The sequence below is a fragment of the Pocillopora verrucosa genome, chromosome 5 (assembly GCF_036669915.1).
Source record: "Pocillopora verrucosa isolate sample1 chromosome 5, ASM3666991v2, whole genome shotgun sequence".
Classification (NCBI taxonomy): domain Eukaryota; kingdom Metazoa; phylum Cnidaria; class Anthozoa; order Scleractinia; family Pocilloporidae; genus Pocillopora; species Pocillopora verrucosa.
This window is the reverse complement of record NC_089316.1, coordinates 6,020,749-6,036,441: the sequence shown is the minus strand read 5'-3', so window position 1 is coordinate 6,036,441 and position 15,693 is coordinate 6,020,749. Positions and strand designations below refer to the sequence as shown.

The 15,693-nt window shown below is 38.8% G+C and overlaps 1 protein-coding gene across 1 annotated transcript; it reads right to left on the bottom strand.

Annotated features, from left to right (window-relative positions):
* Positions 1 to 164: 164 nt before the first annotated feature.
* On the bottom strand, positions 165 to 15,353 carry LOC131797124 (hemicentin-1). Its single transcript, XM_066166305.1, has 17 exons — positions 15,013 to 15,353; positions 13,441 to 13,749; positions 12,665 to 12,982; positions 12,039 to 12,311; positions 11,243 to 11,476; positions 10,598 to 10,921; positions 8,901 to 9,253; positions 7,779 to 7,812; positions 6,938 to 7,147; positions 6,467 to 6,733; positions 5,552 to 5,623; positions 4,978 to 5,226; positions 3,410 to 3,718; positions 2,636 to 2,953; positions 2,009 to 2,281; positions 1,221 to 1,454; positions 165 to 892 (listed from the first exon to the last, which is right to left on the bottom strand). The coding sequence occupies exons 1-17, from the start codon at positions 15,260 to 15,262 to the stop codon at positions 573 to 575; spliced, it is 4,347 nt and encodes a 1,448-aa protein (XP_066022402.1). The 5' UTR covers positions 15,263 to 15,353; the 3' UTR covers positions 165 to 572.
* Positions 15,354 to 15,693: the final 340 nt, after the last annotated feature.

Genomic DNA, 15,693 nt, shown 5'->3' with positions numbered 1-15,693 from the left:
CAGGCCAAGAAGGTATTCTTAAGGAATTTTGCACTTTTGAATTGGACTCTTGTTAGGAAAATGTCTCAAAGGTTAATCGTTTAGTTTAGTTAAAGGAAACGTGATTTCTTCTGCTTCGCAAGAATTGAGTATCGCTTTTCTGACTGAGGGAAAGCATTTAAAACTTGACTTAAAACAAGGTTTAATACATTTAAAATAGATTGTCCTGATACAAATATTACCCTTTAGCCTAATTTGGATTTCCATTGTTTACATGCCCACTATTTCTGTCCCTTTTCCTTTAAGTGCACAATGTAGATACTCTTCGCCTTTTTTAACTGTCGTCTCCAACTAATTAAGTCTCTAAAAGTCACGTTTTGTACCTACTGCATATGGCAACTATATAGCTCAAACGCAAAATCATAGAGGAGCAGGAGAGAGGCATCACCTTAGAAATATGGAAGGGGGCCTCTACTCCTCTCCTCCTTGTATCAAAATGAAGATGAGAATAACCTGGGCTCCTACTCAGGGTAAATTAAAAGAGATTTAAAAATTATATCTAAGGTGGAATAAGTTGTTTGAGTCGAACAGAGTTAATCCACATAAAAGACCTCCCAGTCAGCAATTTGGAAGCTCTGACTCCCAGCTAAGATATTAGATCGCCTCCAACTACTACCCGGAAAGGATGAGTAGGAGCTGTATCGATGAGATTTTGTGTGTGATGATGTACCGACGTTGGCATTGTCAGCAATGTAGAGCTCATGGTCGAAGCCAAATGTTGGACCATAGCTGGACTTCTTGTAAATGGCATATTGTGGCTGTTTCACCATGCTTTTGAATGGTTTCAGTCCTCTTGAATTGCGAAGAGAGAATATGAAAGCTTTGGAAGTATAACCATATCCACTCCTAGAATCTGGCGAATAAAATAAGTATTTTTTTCCATCAGTCAATTTATCCATGAATACTTCTCTTTTTCTTTGAAGGACTCACTCGGTCACTTTCGCATTGGTTTTCAATCTATCTGCTCCAATCATGCTCTGTAACTATAGCTCATACTCGTCATCAGAAATATTAATGCTCATCAATCACAAACAAAAAGCAAAAAGAAAACGAAAACGTTCTCGAAATACATCTAGGCATTTACGTGCTATTTAGCTGGCCATGATTACTTTTTTTGTAAAGAATAAGAGATAAAATTGGCATAGCAAAAGATACCAATTAATTGGAATTATTTCATTTACCCCAGGGAATGTCCGTGTATCCTCCAAACACGTACTGTTCCACTTTTATGATAGTGACCGTGTTCCGCTTCCCATCACATCTGCTGTGGAAGGTACTGGCCGCCCAGCCGTGAGTACAAGCGCGGAAACACAGCAGCCACTGCGGATGATTTCCGACTGCGGGCGTCAGGAACTCGTGAAGTTGAGTCTGATAAAGGGCGTTCCCCCCTATTATTGCTGAATTCATCCAGGACTCTATAATTTAACAAAAATACAGCAAGCTGTTATATTTAAATTTTACCAAAGTGCAATGAGTCACGAAGTGGAAAGTCGAGAGAGAGAGAGAGACAGAGACAGAGAAGGAAGGAGTGAAAACAATTTTTCTCACATTTATCAACAATTCCCTGTAAGTTGTTATTCTTTCATTTTGTTTCACTGTAGCATAATAACTGATGATCACCGTCACAGCAACAAGCCATCCATGAGTAGTGTGAGGGAGAACACCAGGTTTCTCCCACATAGAGGCGAATGATTCCCACATTCATCACGCAAGGAAGGAAATTAATTTATCACTGTGACTTTGCAAACTTAAATCTCACGACTCTGCACGCGTTAATGAAATCACAATTAACCCACATATGAAGAAATCGTTTATTCAGAGAAAGATGACTGATAGCGATAAATAAGTCAATCTAGGTTAAATCTTCGCTTTGTTGAATAAAAAGAAAATAATTCTTGGACGTTGCGTTTGTCTGTATGAATGAATAGATGGATTAATGGATGGCTGAAATTAATTATTTGCTCCTGACCTGGTGAGACGTAATTCAAGGTTGTCAACGCACTAATAGTGCCAAGTTTGTTGCCGGCTTTGCACTGATAAACACCTGCATCTTCAGGACTGAAGTTGGAGATGGTCAAGTTGTGTTTTGTAACAGAATTTCGGCCTTTTGGTAAGGATAATAGGCCTCTTGACCAGACAATCGTCGGTGGAGGAAAGCCAAATGCTCGGCAAGGGATGGAGGCGTCCGACTTTCCCATTACTCTTAGAAACCGATCTGGTCTCTTTGTGAACTCCGGAGGCACTAGATTGATGAAAAAGAAAGTATATAAACTTAAGTTCACATCGTCGTAGACATTTCGTAAAACTTTAAAACATTTGACATTTGTGCCAAAGGAAGACTGAAAGGAAGATTTCAGGTTATAGGGAACCTGAACGAATATCATTCTTTACTAAATTGAAGGCGAAACTAGCAAAGAAGTAAATTTGAATGACCAAAAAAGAAATCAGTGATAACTGTTTCAAATAACTTCCCGAAGGGTTGAAAAATTGGAAATGCTCGATTCAAAGCTGTGCAAAACTGGAAGTCCCCTTAAGTCTGTTACTTTACATCTGAGGCTTTTAAAATGTATTTGGCGTGTCAAAGGTTGTATCTCACCTTCCACAAAAAGCGTTACTTCTTTCTGCACTTTTCCTAATACATTTTCAGCCATGCAAACGTAACTCCCCGAGTCATTATACTCAACATTCCTGATCTGAAGTTCATTGCCGTGGCTGTCCAAATTCTCCATTCCCGTTTTATTAACTTTACTCCAAGTTACTCTGGGTTTTGGATTACCATCAGCTGAGCAGTTAAACGTGGCGGTCTGTTTCTCTGTGACTGTGAGTGACGCAGGAGATACGTTTATATCTGGAGCAAAAATAGACTCTCCTGGTTCACCTTTAGGTCCTGGATTTCCAGGATAGCCTGTGTCTCCTTATAAAACAAGGAAGTAAAAAAATTTAGGTCGTGAGTTTGATTCTATTTAAGCTTCGACATCAGCGATATGATTCATAAGGGATCGGTGAATTCAGTATTTCCAATATGAGATCTCGCGAGATTCAAAGAGTTGATCATCCAATTCTGATAAAAAAAAATTGGCAAATTCTTACACTGCGCGACTCTCTGAGCAGCTTTGTAATAAAAAAAGACAACTGTTTCAAATATATTCTCCTTAAATGCTAATAAATGGTCAGCCACAGGTTTACGGGTGTGGATGAGGATTGTGGAGTGAAATCGGAAAAGTTTGATAAATTTTTACACTTCACTATAAAATGATAATAAATGTGACCGAATAACCTGCAAACCTTTTTTATAGCAACAAGCAAAAATACGTCAAATACATTATTTCTATCTTGTTAAAAAAAGAACTCGATCTGATATTTAGGGCACCTTTTTGGCCTTTAATTCCTGGGTTTCCTGCATCTCCCTTTATTCCATCTACCCCAGGGTCTCCTCGCAATCCAGGTTTTCCAGGGCGGCCCTCTGGACCTTCTATACCGTCCTTTCCTGGAATTCCCTCTGGTCCAGGGGGACCTGCCATACACAATTTCTTCGTGGGTTGGCAATAAGACTCGATAGATTCAGTGATAAGAGAGGCCATGTACTTTTTTATTGCAGTATCAGCTTCTTCTGAATCGCCAGAAACGTTGCGCTGGGCACTTAAACTTCGGCGGACAATTTTACTGCTGTACTTGATGACTTGAAAAAAAGAAGGAATTTCTTGTTAACTTCCGTACGTGGCTACGCCACAATCTATGACGAATTCATGAGAATTATTGCAATATGAATGCTTTTGTGTTTGGGCACATCTAAATCTTAAATAAAGTTCTGGTTAAGCCGAACGACTGGTTGAGTAGGGCTGACCAAGAAGAGATCAAATAACTATTTTGGGAAAAGAAACAAAGACTTGCAGTTCTTCATCACGACAGATAAATATTTTTAGGTATAAGTGTTTTTATAGAGGTTGCTCTGGCTGTGGCCTTTAGTGACGCGGATTAGCTTCAATTATGTTCTATCGCGTGACTCGGGGCCATCTTTAAAGATGAACCTGTAAAAGTAAAAGCGACAAATTCGGGATAACTTCTGTGGTAGTGATTCATTAGGTATAAGAAAGGCCTGCTACCGACCTTTTAATTTATTATCCCGTTCTACGTGTGCAAAACGCACCAAAACATGCCACTAATGTGGTTACTGAGCCGTGCAGGATATTTGAATAAGTTGACATAGATGAGTATTGTGATGATTAAAGAGAAAAAAAAAGAGGAGGATAAGAGACATCAGAGGTATTCATATGGTCCAAGTAAGCTTAATGATGAAAATATCCTTGCCAGAAATCTTCCTTCTGAAATGGAACTAAAGTCGAATCTAGCTGCATGCAGAGGGGACTGGTTGTAACATAAACCGGACCAAACTTTGATCAAGGTCACCAAAGGTCTGTCTGTAAGTCGGAAAGTAGCATGAGTGATGACTGTTCTAGATCCGCTCCCGCACTGCCTTATCTCCTAATCCCTCCAGCGCTATTTTGCTGTTTGTTATCTCATAGATTTAGAAGGAATCGCGCGTTCGCATCGCAGATAATTCTATGACTTTCAGGTCACAATTACAACTTGAATCTCTATTAACAAATTCCCTCAAATTGTGCACCATGAAGAGTCAAGATTACATAAGATTCTACCAAAAGTAAAAAAAAAGGAAAAGAATGTCCTCCAATGCAAATATCTAGCTTTAAGCCCAGAACGATCTCTGGAATTAAGTGAGAGTGGATTTTGAATCATTATATCCATATGCATAAGGTGATACGTTATTGCTAAATCAACACCAACAGCAAAGAAGCCCAGCCTGTGTATCATTTCTGAGATTATTACCAATATTATGACTGATGATACAAACTGCCTTGATAATGGCGTACAGGAATCTTACAGAAGTAAGAGAAAATATATAAAAGTTATACCACCTACCACTTGAAGCATCAAGATGGTCGTTTACACGGTTGGGGAAGCGAGCATCTTTTACCGATTTCAGAGTTTCCTTGATCTCTTGGATTTCAAGGGTGACCTTAACTTCCAACATTTGCGTGCTGATCTCCATTCTTAGGAACAGCGCAATTGTTAGGAGAATTGCAAGAACTGACAACACCAAGGAAGCCTTGTGAAGATTATTGCATTTCTTTGAATGACTCGCTTTTGTTTCCTCTACGTGTACGTCCATTTCGGTTCAACGATTATCAATTCTAGGAAATGTCGTGCGCGGGAACTTGATTAAGCTTGCTTTCAAATGAAAACAACCTACCAAACCGAGAACAAAGTGGAATATGATCCTTGATTTCACAAGATCGCTTCTTGCAAAGAAAACAGCGAATATTATATTACCATTAAAAAAAACAGGCGCCTGAAATGCCACAACTTGTAGCGAGGAAACCTTTTCAAACTCTTTTTATGATTGGATCTTTCATTTGCGATTTTTCTATTCATTTTTTGTATTCGACTTCTTACAATTTTGGTTTTTACACCAAATGTATTCAAATGTAGTCGCATTTCAGAGTCATGTCCCATGTCTTGTAGGCTGTCACAGAACGCTTAGGCTCGGAGATAAATTTTGCTGGTACTGCGACAACAAAAAGGTCAGAACAAGATAGAACAAAACAAAAACGGCAAAATGAAGAACAAAAGAAATCAAAACATCCATCAATAGAAAAAAAACAACAACAACAACAACAACAACAGAAAATTGGTAAAATTGAGATTAATTGTCTTTGCATATCTTCATATCCAAATGTTTCTTCAGACAATGAACATTTAAATCCAAAGTCTCCATAGCCTTGAAATTTGAATCTTTTAGGATTGGGCGGAATTGTAAGCTAATATACTTATGCTAGCATTTCAGTCATCAAATGCATGCCCTTTCATATTTACACATTAATGTTTACTTCTCAGCATTAAATGTCGCTGAGGGCTACAGCCTGCAGTGCAGGCTTTTTATTAGGGCGAGTTAACGTTAAGAAGCTCGCGATTGTTCATTCAACCGGTCATGTTTGATTTGGAGTTAAGATTTGACGGTGGGGGGATTGGGTCGGGAAAAGGCGTAATATTCACTGCCTCACCCCCTCCCCTCTACTTCTTTTTGACCATGGCTCACCCTCTAGGTACAAATAACATTCTCTCCCTAGAGTTCCGCTGCTGTAAAAGTCAAGAATGATAGTTACAATTTCCCCAAGATAATACTGGGAACTCGCCGGCCAAAATTACGCCTGCTTTTCAGACTATGAGGGCTAAAGCTAAGACTGGCATCAATATACGAGACGTTTGGGACTTCATGCATTTAACAATTTTGGTCATTCATTTCAAAGGGGTACTTATGACTTATTTTCTCTTCATTTCTTTATCCTTCGTCTATCCAGGTGACCACGGTGCTAATTTTTCTCTTCTTAATACAAAGTCATGTACATACCTCTTACTGTAATGTTCACTGATAACTCGACTCTTCCCAACAGATTCTCTGCTGTGCAGGTGTACATGCCACGGTCCTCAAACTTCATTTCGCTTATTTCCAAATTCCTTTTCTTAAACTGCTTTGTTTTGTCCTCTATCAGGCGCCCATTTTTAGACCATGTGACCACAGGTTGTGGGAAGCCAGTGGCTTCACAAGGAATTGTGACGCTTTGTTTTTCTCGAACTATCAGGGAAGACGGAGGCTTTTCAATGAAGAGTGGCAGTTCTTAGAGGGAAACAATATCATTATTAATGAACTGAAGAAAATAAATGAGTCCAGACTTATCGTTGTGGATCAAGAACAATCTACAAATACAGGAAAACTACAATATACAAATTTTGATTTTGTTTTCCTACGTGGTAGGTTTTGTTTTCCTAACGGCGCACTACAGAGTAATTGTAGTCCAAAGAAAGAGGCTTGAAATCTTACTTAACTGGCTTCCTCCACGACTATCTGTCTTCGTTTGGGCTGATATCCCAGGGGGGCCTGGTAATCCCCTGTTGCCTCTTTTTCCTGGAGATCCTGGTCGCCCCTTTGCTCCCTTTTTTCCTCTTTTTCCAGCCGGGCCGGGAGGACCCTGGGGCCCAGCCGATCCTGGTAAACCCGGAGGACCTGGTGGGCCTTTTGGTCCAACACGACCTGATTATGAAATAAGAACTCGAGATTAGTGGGATGAGCCCAATAAAACATCAGAAAAATCACTTTTCAGTTTTTTTTCTTACGTAATAAAGTAACAAATCTCGATAACTATCTTTTGGTTCAAACGTCAGCAAACTAGGTTCTCATAAAAAAAAATTACTTGAAGTATGTATTATTTTTGTACGGCAAAAAGAGATAAAAAAGCGAGAAGGAACTGATAACTCATGATTTGTGAGACTGATATTGCTATAAAAAAATAATAACTAGTGCATCTTTGTGCATAATTTTGATTGAGATTGAGCAGAATATTCGTTGTTATTGACTATAGGTGCCTTGCATTGAGTTAAAAACCAATGCGACCCTTAACATTTCAGAGAATATCTCTAAATAAATTGAGTGTAGGAAAACAACCAAAAAAGAAGGCAAAGCAAACACTGGTTTTAAACTTTTAACTGGTGAAAAAAAAAAGAAAGAAAACTTTAACTGATAAAAATTCCGTACTGAGAAAAGACATAATCTTTCTCAATTCAATACTGCGTTATTCTTCTTGGTGTGGACTGCTAATTAAGTTCCCGATTTTTGCTGCTATCGAGTTCAGCTCATAAGGATGATATACGCACTTAGATCTTACCTTTAACGCAAATGATGTTTCCCTCTGTCGAGTTCTGAGGATTTAACCAAAAAAGAAAATAATTATTTTACGGGAAGTGTCGAAAGTCTTGAAAGGTTAAAGTTTTATAGTATTTCCCATCACGAAATTAAGGCAATCAAAAACAGGGTTGATGTAAGAATTTACGGTGCGTTTCGCTTTAAATCTGCACTTCACTTTGAGTTCAGTACATATGTAAGAGTTGAGAGTTCTAGCTATTCGGCAATCGTAAAGCCAACAAACTCAAGGAAAAAGTCTTTAAATAATTTATTTCTAGATGTCCGAGCCGTGTGCTAACAGGAGGAGAAAAATTACAAGAGAAATGAAGTTATTAATTCAGTACTTAAAACCCTAGCCAAAGGGATCTAAAAGAAAAAAAAATCTGTGTAAGTGTGTCGATTTGATTGGAGGCGACAAAGTACTTGTTCCGTTGTAGCTAAAGCAGACTGAGTTCCTCATTTCTGGTTATTGATTAATCACCACTGAGATGAGATGACGTACGCGCAGCGATGTTATTTACCAAAGAAGGTTCTTTCAGCTATTGTTTTGTAATACATACTATTCAGTTTAGCGTTACCCGGTAACGCTAAATCCAAATAATTGATGGTTTTGCTGAAACTGTAATGGATACGATGATAAAGAAGGCCAGTCTTAGATAAAATCACACATAAATGTCAGGGCTTCGTTAAAAATATCTCCAATTTATCTAAAGACAAATCCAAATAATAATGATTATTGTGACTGTCACACTAATCATTATTTGGATTTGTATTGTATTTGTTTATTTGTATGATATTCTGAAACTCTTCAATAGGAATGGGTTACTTTTAGTGTGCAAATATCTCATCGTAATTTGGTTTAACCAATTGCTTCGATAATTCAAATTGGCCGCCTCCGTAAAGAGTTTCTAAAGCTGATTTTTCGAGCGTTAGCCCCGCGTCATTCGCTTTGTCGCATCTAGCATAGATAGAGTAAGCTATTTCCATGCATTTTAAAGAACTCCCAAGGTCAGGAAACATAAATATGAGATTTTGCTCCAGTTATAAGCGGTTCTTCGGCAAGATTGGTTTATACAGTTGTATAAAACTGAGAGATAGCACTTACGCTTCGATTTCCATTCGACTTGGCACAGACGTTGCTACACTTGCGGCACAAGGATGATCTATCTGAAGCTCTTCTCACGCGAACAATTTCCTCCATTTGCGCTCCGCTTGGACGAGGATGAGTAATTGTAGGCAGAGGATTTACGCCATTTCCAAGCTCAGACGAAGGATTTGGCATCCGTAAATTTTGTTCAACTGCCATCAAACGCGAATCTAATCGTTGCAGAGAATAACAAGTGAAACCAAGTGAGCCCAGCGTGATAATTAAGTTGAATGAGAAGCCAAACAGGAAAACATGCGAATTATTATTCGCTTTGGACTCCATCTTTGAGACCATCTCTTTTGAAACAGATGTAAGGATTTAGGGCTGGCGAACAATGGCTTGAAACATAACCGAGGGGTTTTATGTGGGGTTTCAGATAAACAGGATGTTCTAAACTGGACATATTTCAAACAGAGGCCTGACATTGATACGTGTTTCTGTCTAAGACGACCTTCTTTATAATCGTACCTATTACAATTTCAGCAAAATTATCAATTTTCATTTTACAGGTAAACAAGCGAAATTTTAGGATCATGACGCACATTTGAATAACTCTCGCAACATTTAAGTGAATATTTGATAAAATAGAAAAACTGTAAAAAGGGTCCTTTGTGTCACATATTCAGTTTACGAGTCCACAACGAATCACTTCAACACCGGAGAACACTAAAAAGCATTAAGGGATGTTTTAGGTGCTGTGTCACGCAATATTTCGAGTGTGGTGGCACGATTTAAACCAAAGATATTGTTGTTGATTGAAAGAAATTCTCAAATAACGGATCGCGTGGGAAGATAATTTCCGAAGGAGTTACCTAAACTAAAACGGAACATGTATTGACAATGGTAAGCATAGGAAATTTAGGTTGTTTATTTGAATGTACACAAACCTAGATGTACAAAATCTACAGGAAATAATATCGCTTGGGGGAATAGGGAAAAATTGGAAATCATGAACGATAAATGTTCGTTCTTGGTGAGCAATTGATATCTAATACAAACCTCAGTGCATGGATCGTCCTCTATGAGGGCACGGTATGGGAAAAAGGCGAGATATTCAGGCTAAGAAGGTATTCTTGAGGAGTTTTACACTTTTGAATTGGCCTCTTGTTAGGAAAATGTCTCAAAGATTAATCGAGCAGCAGGTGCAAACCTGCTTGGTTTAGTCAAAGGAAATGTTATTTCTTCTGCTTTGCAAGAATTGATCATGTGTATGGCTTTTCTGACCGAGGGAAATAATGTAAAACGTGGCTTAAAACAAGGTTTAATACATTTAAAACAGATTGTGCTGACACAGATATTACCCTTTTAGCCTAAATTTGATTTCCCTTGTCTACATGCCCCCTATATCTTGTACCTTTTCCTTTAGGTGCACAATATAGATACTCTTTGCCTTCTTTAATTGTCGTCTCCAACTGATTAAGTCTCTAAAAGTCACATTTTGCACCTTCTGCATTTAATTATTATATGGCTTAAACTCAAAATCATGCGGGAACAGGAGAGAGGCATCCTCACAGAATTATGGGTGGGGGCCTCTACTCCTCTCCCCCGTGTATCAAGATGAAGATAAGAATAACTTGAGCGCCTACTCAGCGTAAATTAAAAGAGATTTAAAATTAGATCCAAAGTGGGATAATCAATCATCCATTGGAAGAGTCAATCCACATAAAAGACCTCCCAGTCAGCAATTTGGAAGTTCTGACTTCCAGTTAAGATAGTAGATCGGCTCCAGCTACTACCCGGAATGGACGAGTAGGATCCAGAGCTGTATCCATTAAATTTGGTGTATGATTCTAAACCGATGTTGGCGTTGCTAGCAATGTGGATGTTGTGGCTGGAGCCAAATGTTGGGCCATAGGCGGACTGCTTGTAAATGGCATATTGTGGCTGTTTCACCATGCTTTTAAATGGTTTCAGTCCTCTTGTATTACGGAGAGAAAATATGAAAGCTTTGGAAGTGTAACCATATCCACCACTAGATTCTAGCAAATAAAATAAATATTTTTGCATGAGTCATATCCTTTCAATATCCTTTCTTATTTGAGGGACTCACTCAGTCAAGTTCGCATTGGGTCTCAATCTATCTGCTCCAACCAGGCTCTGTAACTAGAGCTCATATTCGTCATCAGAAATGGTCATCAATCGCACACAAAAACCGAAAAAAAAAAACGCGAAAACTTTTTCGAAATACATAATAATAATAATATGCATTTGAGTGCTATTTAGCCAAGCATGGCTATTTTTTGTAAAGAATAAGAGATTGGCATAGCAAAGATGCCAATTAGTAAAAATATTTCATTTACCCCAGTGAATGTCCGTATATCCTCCAAACACGTACTGTCCTACTTTTATGATAGTGACCGTGTTCCGCTTCCCATCACATCTGCTGTGGAAGGTACTGGCCGCCCAGCCGTGAGTACAAGCGCGGAAACACAGCAGCCACTGAGGATGACTTCCGACTGCGGGCGTCAAGAACTCGTGAAGTTGAGTCTGATAGAGGGCGTTTCCCCCTATTATTGCTGAATTCATCCAGGACTCTATAATTTAACACAAACACAACCGGCTTTTATGTTTCGGCTTTTATATTTAAAATTTGCAAAAGTGCAATGAGCAACGAGGTGGAAAGTTAAGAAAGAGAGGGAGAGAAGGAAGGAAAGAAACCATTTTGCACACAGTTAACGACAATTCCTTTTTGTTTTTCTTTCATTTTGTTGCACAATATCATAAAAACTGATGATCACCGTCACAGCAAACATGTCATCCATGAGTAGTATGAGGGAACACACCAGGTTTGTCCCATATAGAGGCGAGCGATTCCCACATTCATCAAGCAAGGAAAGAACGCATTTTAATCACTGTGACTTTGCCAACTAAAAACCTCACGACTCTGACCGCGTTAATGAAATCACAGTTTGGACACACGAAGAAATGATTTATTCAGAGGAAGATGATTGACAGCGATGAATATGTGATTTGCAGGTGAACTCTTCGCTTCGTTTGAATAAAAAGAAAAAGAAAATTTTGGACGTTGTGTTTGTCTGTATGAACGAAAAGATGGATTAATTAATGGATGGCTGAAATTAACTATTTGCTCCTGACCTGGTGGGACGTAATTCAAGGTTGTCAACGCACTAATAATGCCAAGTTTGTTGCCCGCTTTGCACTGATAAACACCGGCATCTTCAGGACTGAAGTTGGAGATGGTCAAGTTGTGATTTGTAACAGAAGTTCGGCCTTTTGGTAAGGATAATAGGCCTCTTGACCAGACAATCGTCGGTGGAGGAAAGCCAAATGCTCGGCAAGGGATTGAGGCGTCCGACTTTCCCATTACTCTTAGAAACCGATCTGGTCTCTTTGTGAACTCCGGAGGCACTAGATTAATGAAAAAGAAAGTATATAAACTTAAGTTCATATCGTCGTAGACAAGTCGTAAAACTTTAAAACATTTGACATTTGTGCCAAAGGAAGACTGAAAGGAAGATTTCAGATTATAGGGAACCTGAACGAATATCATTCTTTACTAAATTGAAGGCGAAACTAACAAAGAAGTAAATTTGAATGACCAAAAAAGAAATCAGTGATAACTGTTTCAAATAACTTCCCGAAGGGTTGAAAAATTGGAAATGCTCGATTCAAAGCTGTGTAAACTGGAAGTCTCCTAAAGTCTGTTACTTTACATCTGAGGCTTTTAAAATGTATTTGGCGTGTCAAAGGTTGTATCTCACCTTCCACAAAAAGCGTTACTTCTTTCTGCACTTTTCCTAATACATTTTCAGCCATGCAAACGTAACTCCCCGAGTCATTATACTCAACATTCCTGATCTGAAGTTCATTGCCGTGGCTGTCCAAATTCTCCATTCCCGTTTTATTAACTTTACTCCAAGTTACTCTGGGTTTTGGATTACCATCAGCTGAGCAGTTAAACGTGGCGGTCTGTTTCTCTGTGACTGTGAGCGACGCAGGAGATACATTTATATCTGGAGCAAAAATAGACTCCCCTGGTTCACCTTTAGGTCCTGGATTTCCAGGAAAGCCTGTGTCTCCTTATAAAAAAAAGGAAGTAAAAAATTTAGGTCGTGAGTTTGATTCTATTTAAGCTTCGACATCAGCGATATGATTCTGATAAGGGATCGGTGAATTCAGTATTTCCAATATAAGATCTCGCGAGATTCAAGGAGTTGATCATCCAATTCTGATAAAAAAAATTGGCAAATTCTTACACTGCGCGACTCTCTGAGCAGCTTTGTAATAAAAAAAGACAACTGTTTCAAATATATTCTCCTTAAATGCTAATAAATGGTCAGCCACAGGTTTACGGGTGTGGATGAGGATTGTGGAGTGAAATCGGAAAAGTTTGATAAATTTTTGCACTTCACTATAAAATGGTAATAAATGTGACCGAATAACCTGCAAACCTTTTTTTATAGCAACAAGCAAAAATACGTCAAATACATTATTCTTATCTTGTTAAAAAAAGAACTCGATCTGATATTTAGGGCACCTTTTTGGCCTTTGATTCCTGGGTTTCCTGCATCTCCCTTTATTCCATCTACCCCAGGGTCTCCTCGCAATCCAGGTTTTCCAGGGCGGCCCTCTGGACCTTCTATACCGTCCTTTCCTGGAATTCCCTCTGGTCCAGGGGGACCTGCCATACACAATTTCTTCGTGGGTTGACAATAAGACTCGATAGATTCAGTGATAAGAGATGCCATGTACTTTTTTATTGCAGTATCAGCTTCTTCTGAATCGCCAGAAACGTTGCGCTGGGCACTTAAACTTCGGCGGACAATTTTACTGTTGTACTTGATGACTTGAAAAAAAAAAAGGGATTTCTTGTTAACTTCCGTACGTGGCTACGCCACAATCTATGACGAATTCATTAGAATTATTGCAATATGAATGCTTTTGTGTTTGGGCACATCTAAATCTTAAATAAAGTTCTGGTTAAGCCGAACGACTGGTTGAGTAGGGCTGACCAAGAAGAGATCAAATAACTATTTTGGGAAAAGAAACAAAGACTTGCAGTTCTTCATCACGACAGATAAGTATTTTTAGGTATAAGTGTTTTTATAGAGGTTGCTCTGGCTGTGGCCTTTAGTGACGCGGATTAGCTCCAATTATGTCCTATCGCGTGACCCGAGGCCATCTTTAAAGATGAGCCTTTAAAAGTAAAAGCGAAAAATTCGGTATAACTTCTGTGGTAGTGATTCATTAGGTATAAGAAAGGCCTGCTACCGACCTTTTAATTTTTATCCCGTTCTACGTGTGAAAAACGCACCAAAACATGCCACTAATGTGGTTACTGAGCCATGCAGGATATTTGAATAAGTTGACCTAGATAAGTATTTGTGCTGACTAAAGAGAGAAAAAAAAAGAGGAGGATAAGAGACATCAGAGGTATTCACATGGTCCAAGTAAGCTTAATGATGAAAATATCCTTGCCAGAAATCTTCCTTCTGAAGTGGAACTAAAGTCGAATCTAGCTGCATGCAAAGGAGACTGGTTGTAATATAAACTGGACCAAACTTTGATCAAGGTCACCAAAGGTCTGTCTGTAAGTCGGAAAGTAGCATGAGTGATGACTGTTCTAGATCCGCTCCCGCACTGCCTTATCTCCTAATCCCTCCAGCGCTATTTTGCTGTTTGTTATCTCATAGATTTAGAAGGAATCGCACGTTTGCATCGCAGATAATTCTATGACTTTCAGGTCACAATTATAACTTGAATATCTATTGACAAATTCCCTCAAATTGTGCACCATGAAGAGTCAAGATTACGTAAGATTCTACCAAAAGTAAAAAAAAAAGGAAAAGAATTTCCTCCAATGCAAATATCTGGCTTTAAGCCCAGAACGATCTCTGGAATTGAGTGAGAGTGGATTTTGAATCATTATATCCATATGCATAAGGTGATACGTTATTGCTAAATCAACACTGACAGCAAAGATGCACAGCCTGTGTATCATTTCTGAGATTATTACCAATATTATGGCTGATGATACAAACTGCCTCGATAATGACGTACAGGAATCTTACAGCAGTAAGAGAAAATATATAAAAGTTATACCACCTACCACTTGAAGCATCAAGATGGTCGTTTACACGGTTGGGGAAGCGAGCATCTTTTACCGATTTCAGAGTTTCCTTGATCTCTTGGATTTCAAGGGTGACCTTAACTTCCAACATTTGCGTGCTGATCTCCATTCTTAGGAACAGCGCAATTGTTAGGAGAATTGCAAGAACTGACAACACCAAGGAAGCCTTGTGAAGATTATTGCATTTCTTTGAATGACTCACTTTTGTTTCATCTACGTGTACGTCCATTTCTGTTCAACGATTATCAATTCTAAGAAATGTCGTGCGCGAGAACTTGATTAAGCTTGCTTTCAAATGAGAACAACCTACCAAACCGAGAACAAAGTGGAATATGATCCTTGATTTCACAAGATTGCTTCTTGCAAAGAAAACAGCGAATATTATATTACCATTAAAAAAAACAGGCGCCTGAAATGTTACAACCTATAGCGAGGGAGCCTATTCAACTCTTTTTTATGATTGTATCTCTCATTTGCGATTTTTCTATTCATTTTACACCAAATGTATTCAAAGCTACGCATAACGGATCATCGAATTAGCGCTCAGGCGCTCATTTCAAATTTCAGGGCGCTTAATCGAGGAGGTGGGGGGGGGGGCTTATTTAGTTAGCGCAGTGGTAGGACAGAAATTTAAGAACATATGACTTACTAAAAGGAAAC

Coding starts and splice junctions, on each gene's coding strand:
- LOC131797124 (XM_066166305.1), bottom strand. CDS start 15,262: ATGGACGTACACGTAGATGAAACAAAAGTGAGTCATTCAAAGAAATGC. Junction 3,719..4,977: donor CCATCTTGATGCTTCAAGTG/GTAGGTGGTATA, acceptor CTTTTTTTCAAG/TCATCAAGTACAGCAGTAAA. Junction 893..1,220: donor ATACACGGACATTCCCTGGG/GTAAATGAAATA, acceptor TTTATTCGCCAG/ATTCTAGGAGTGGATATGGT.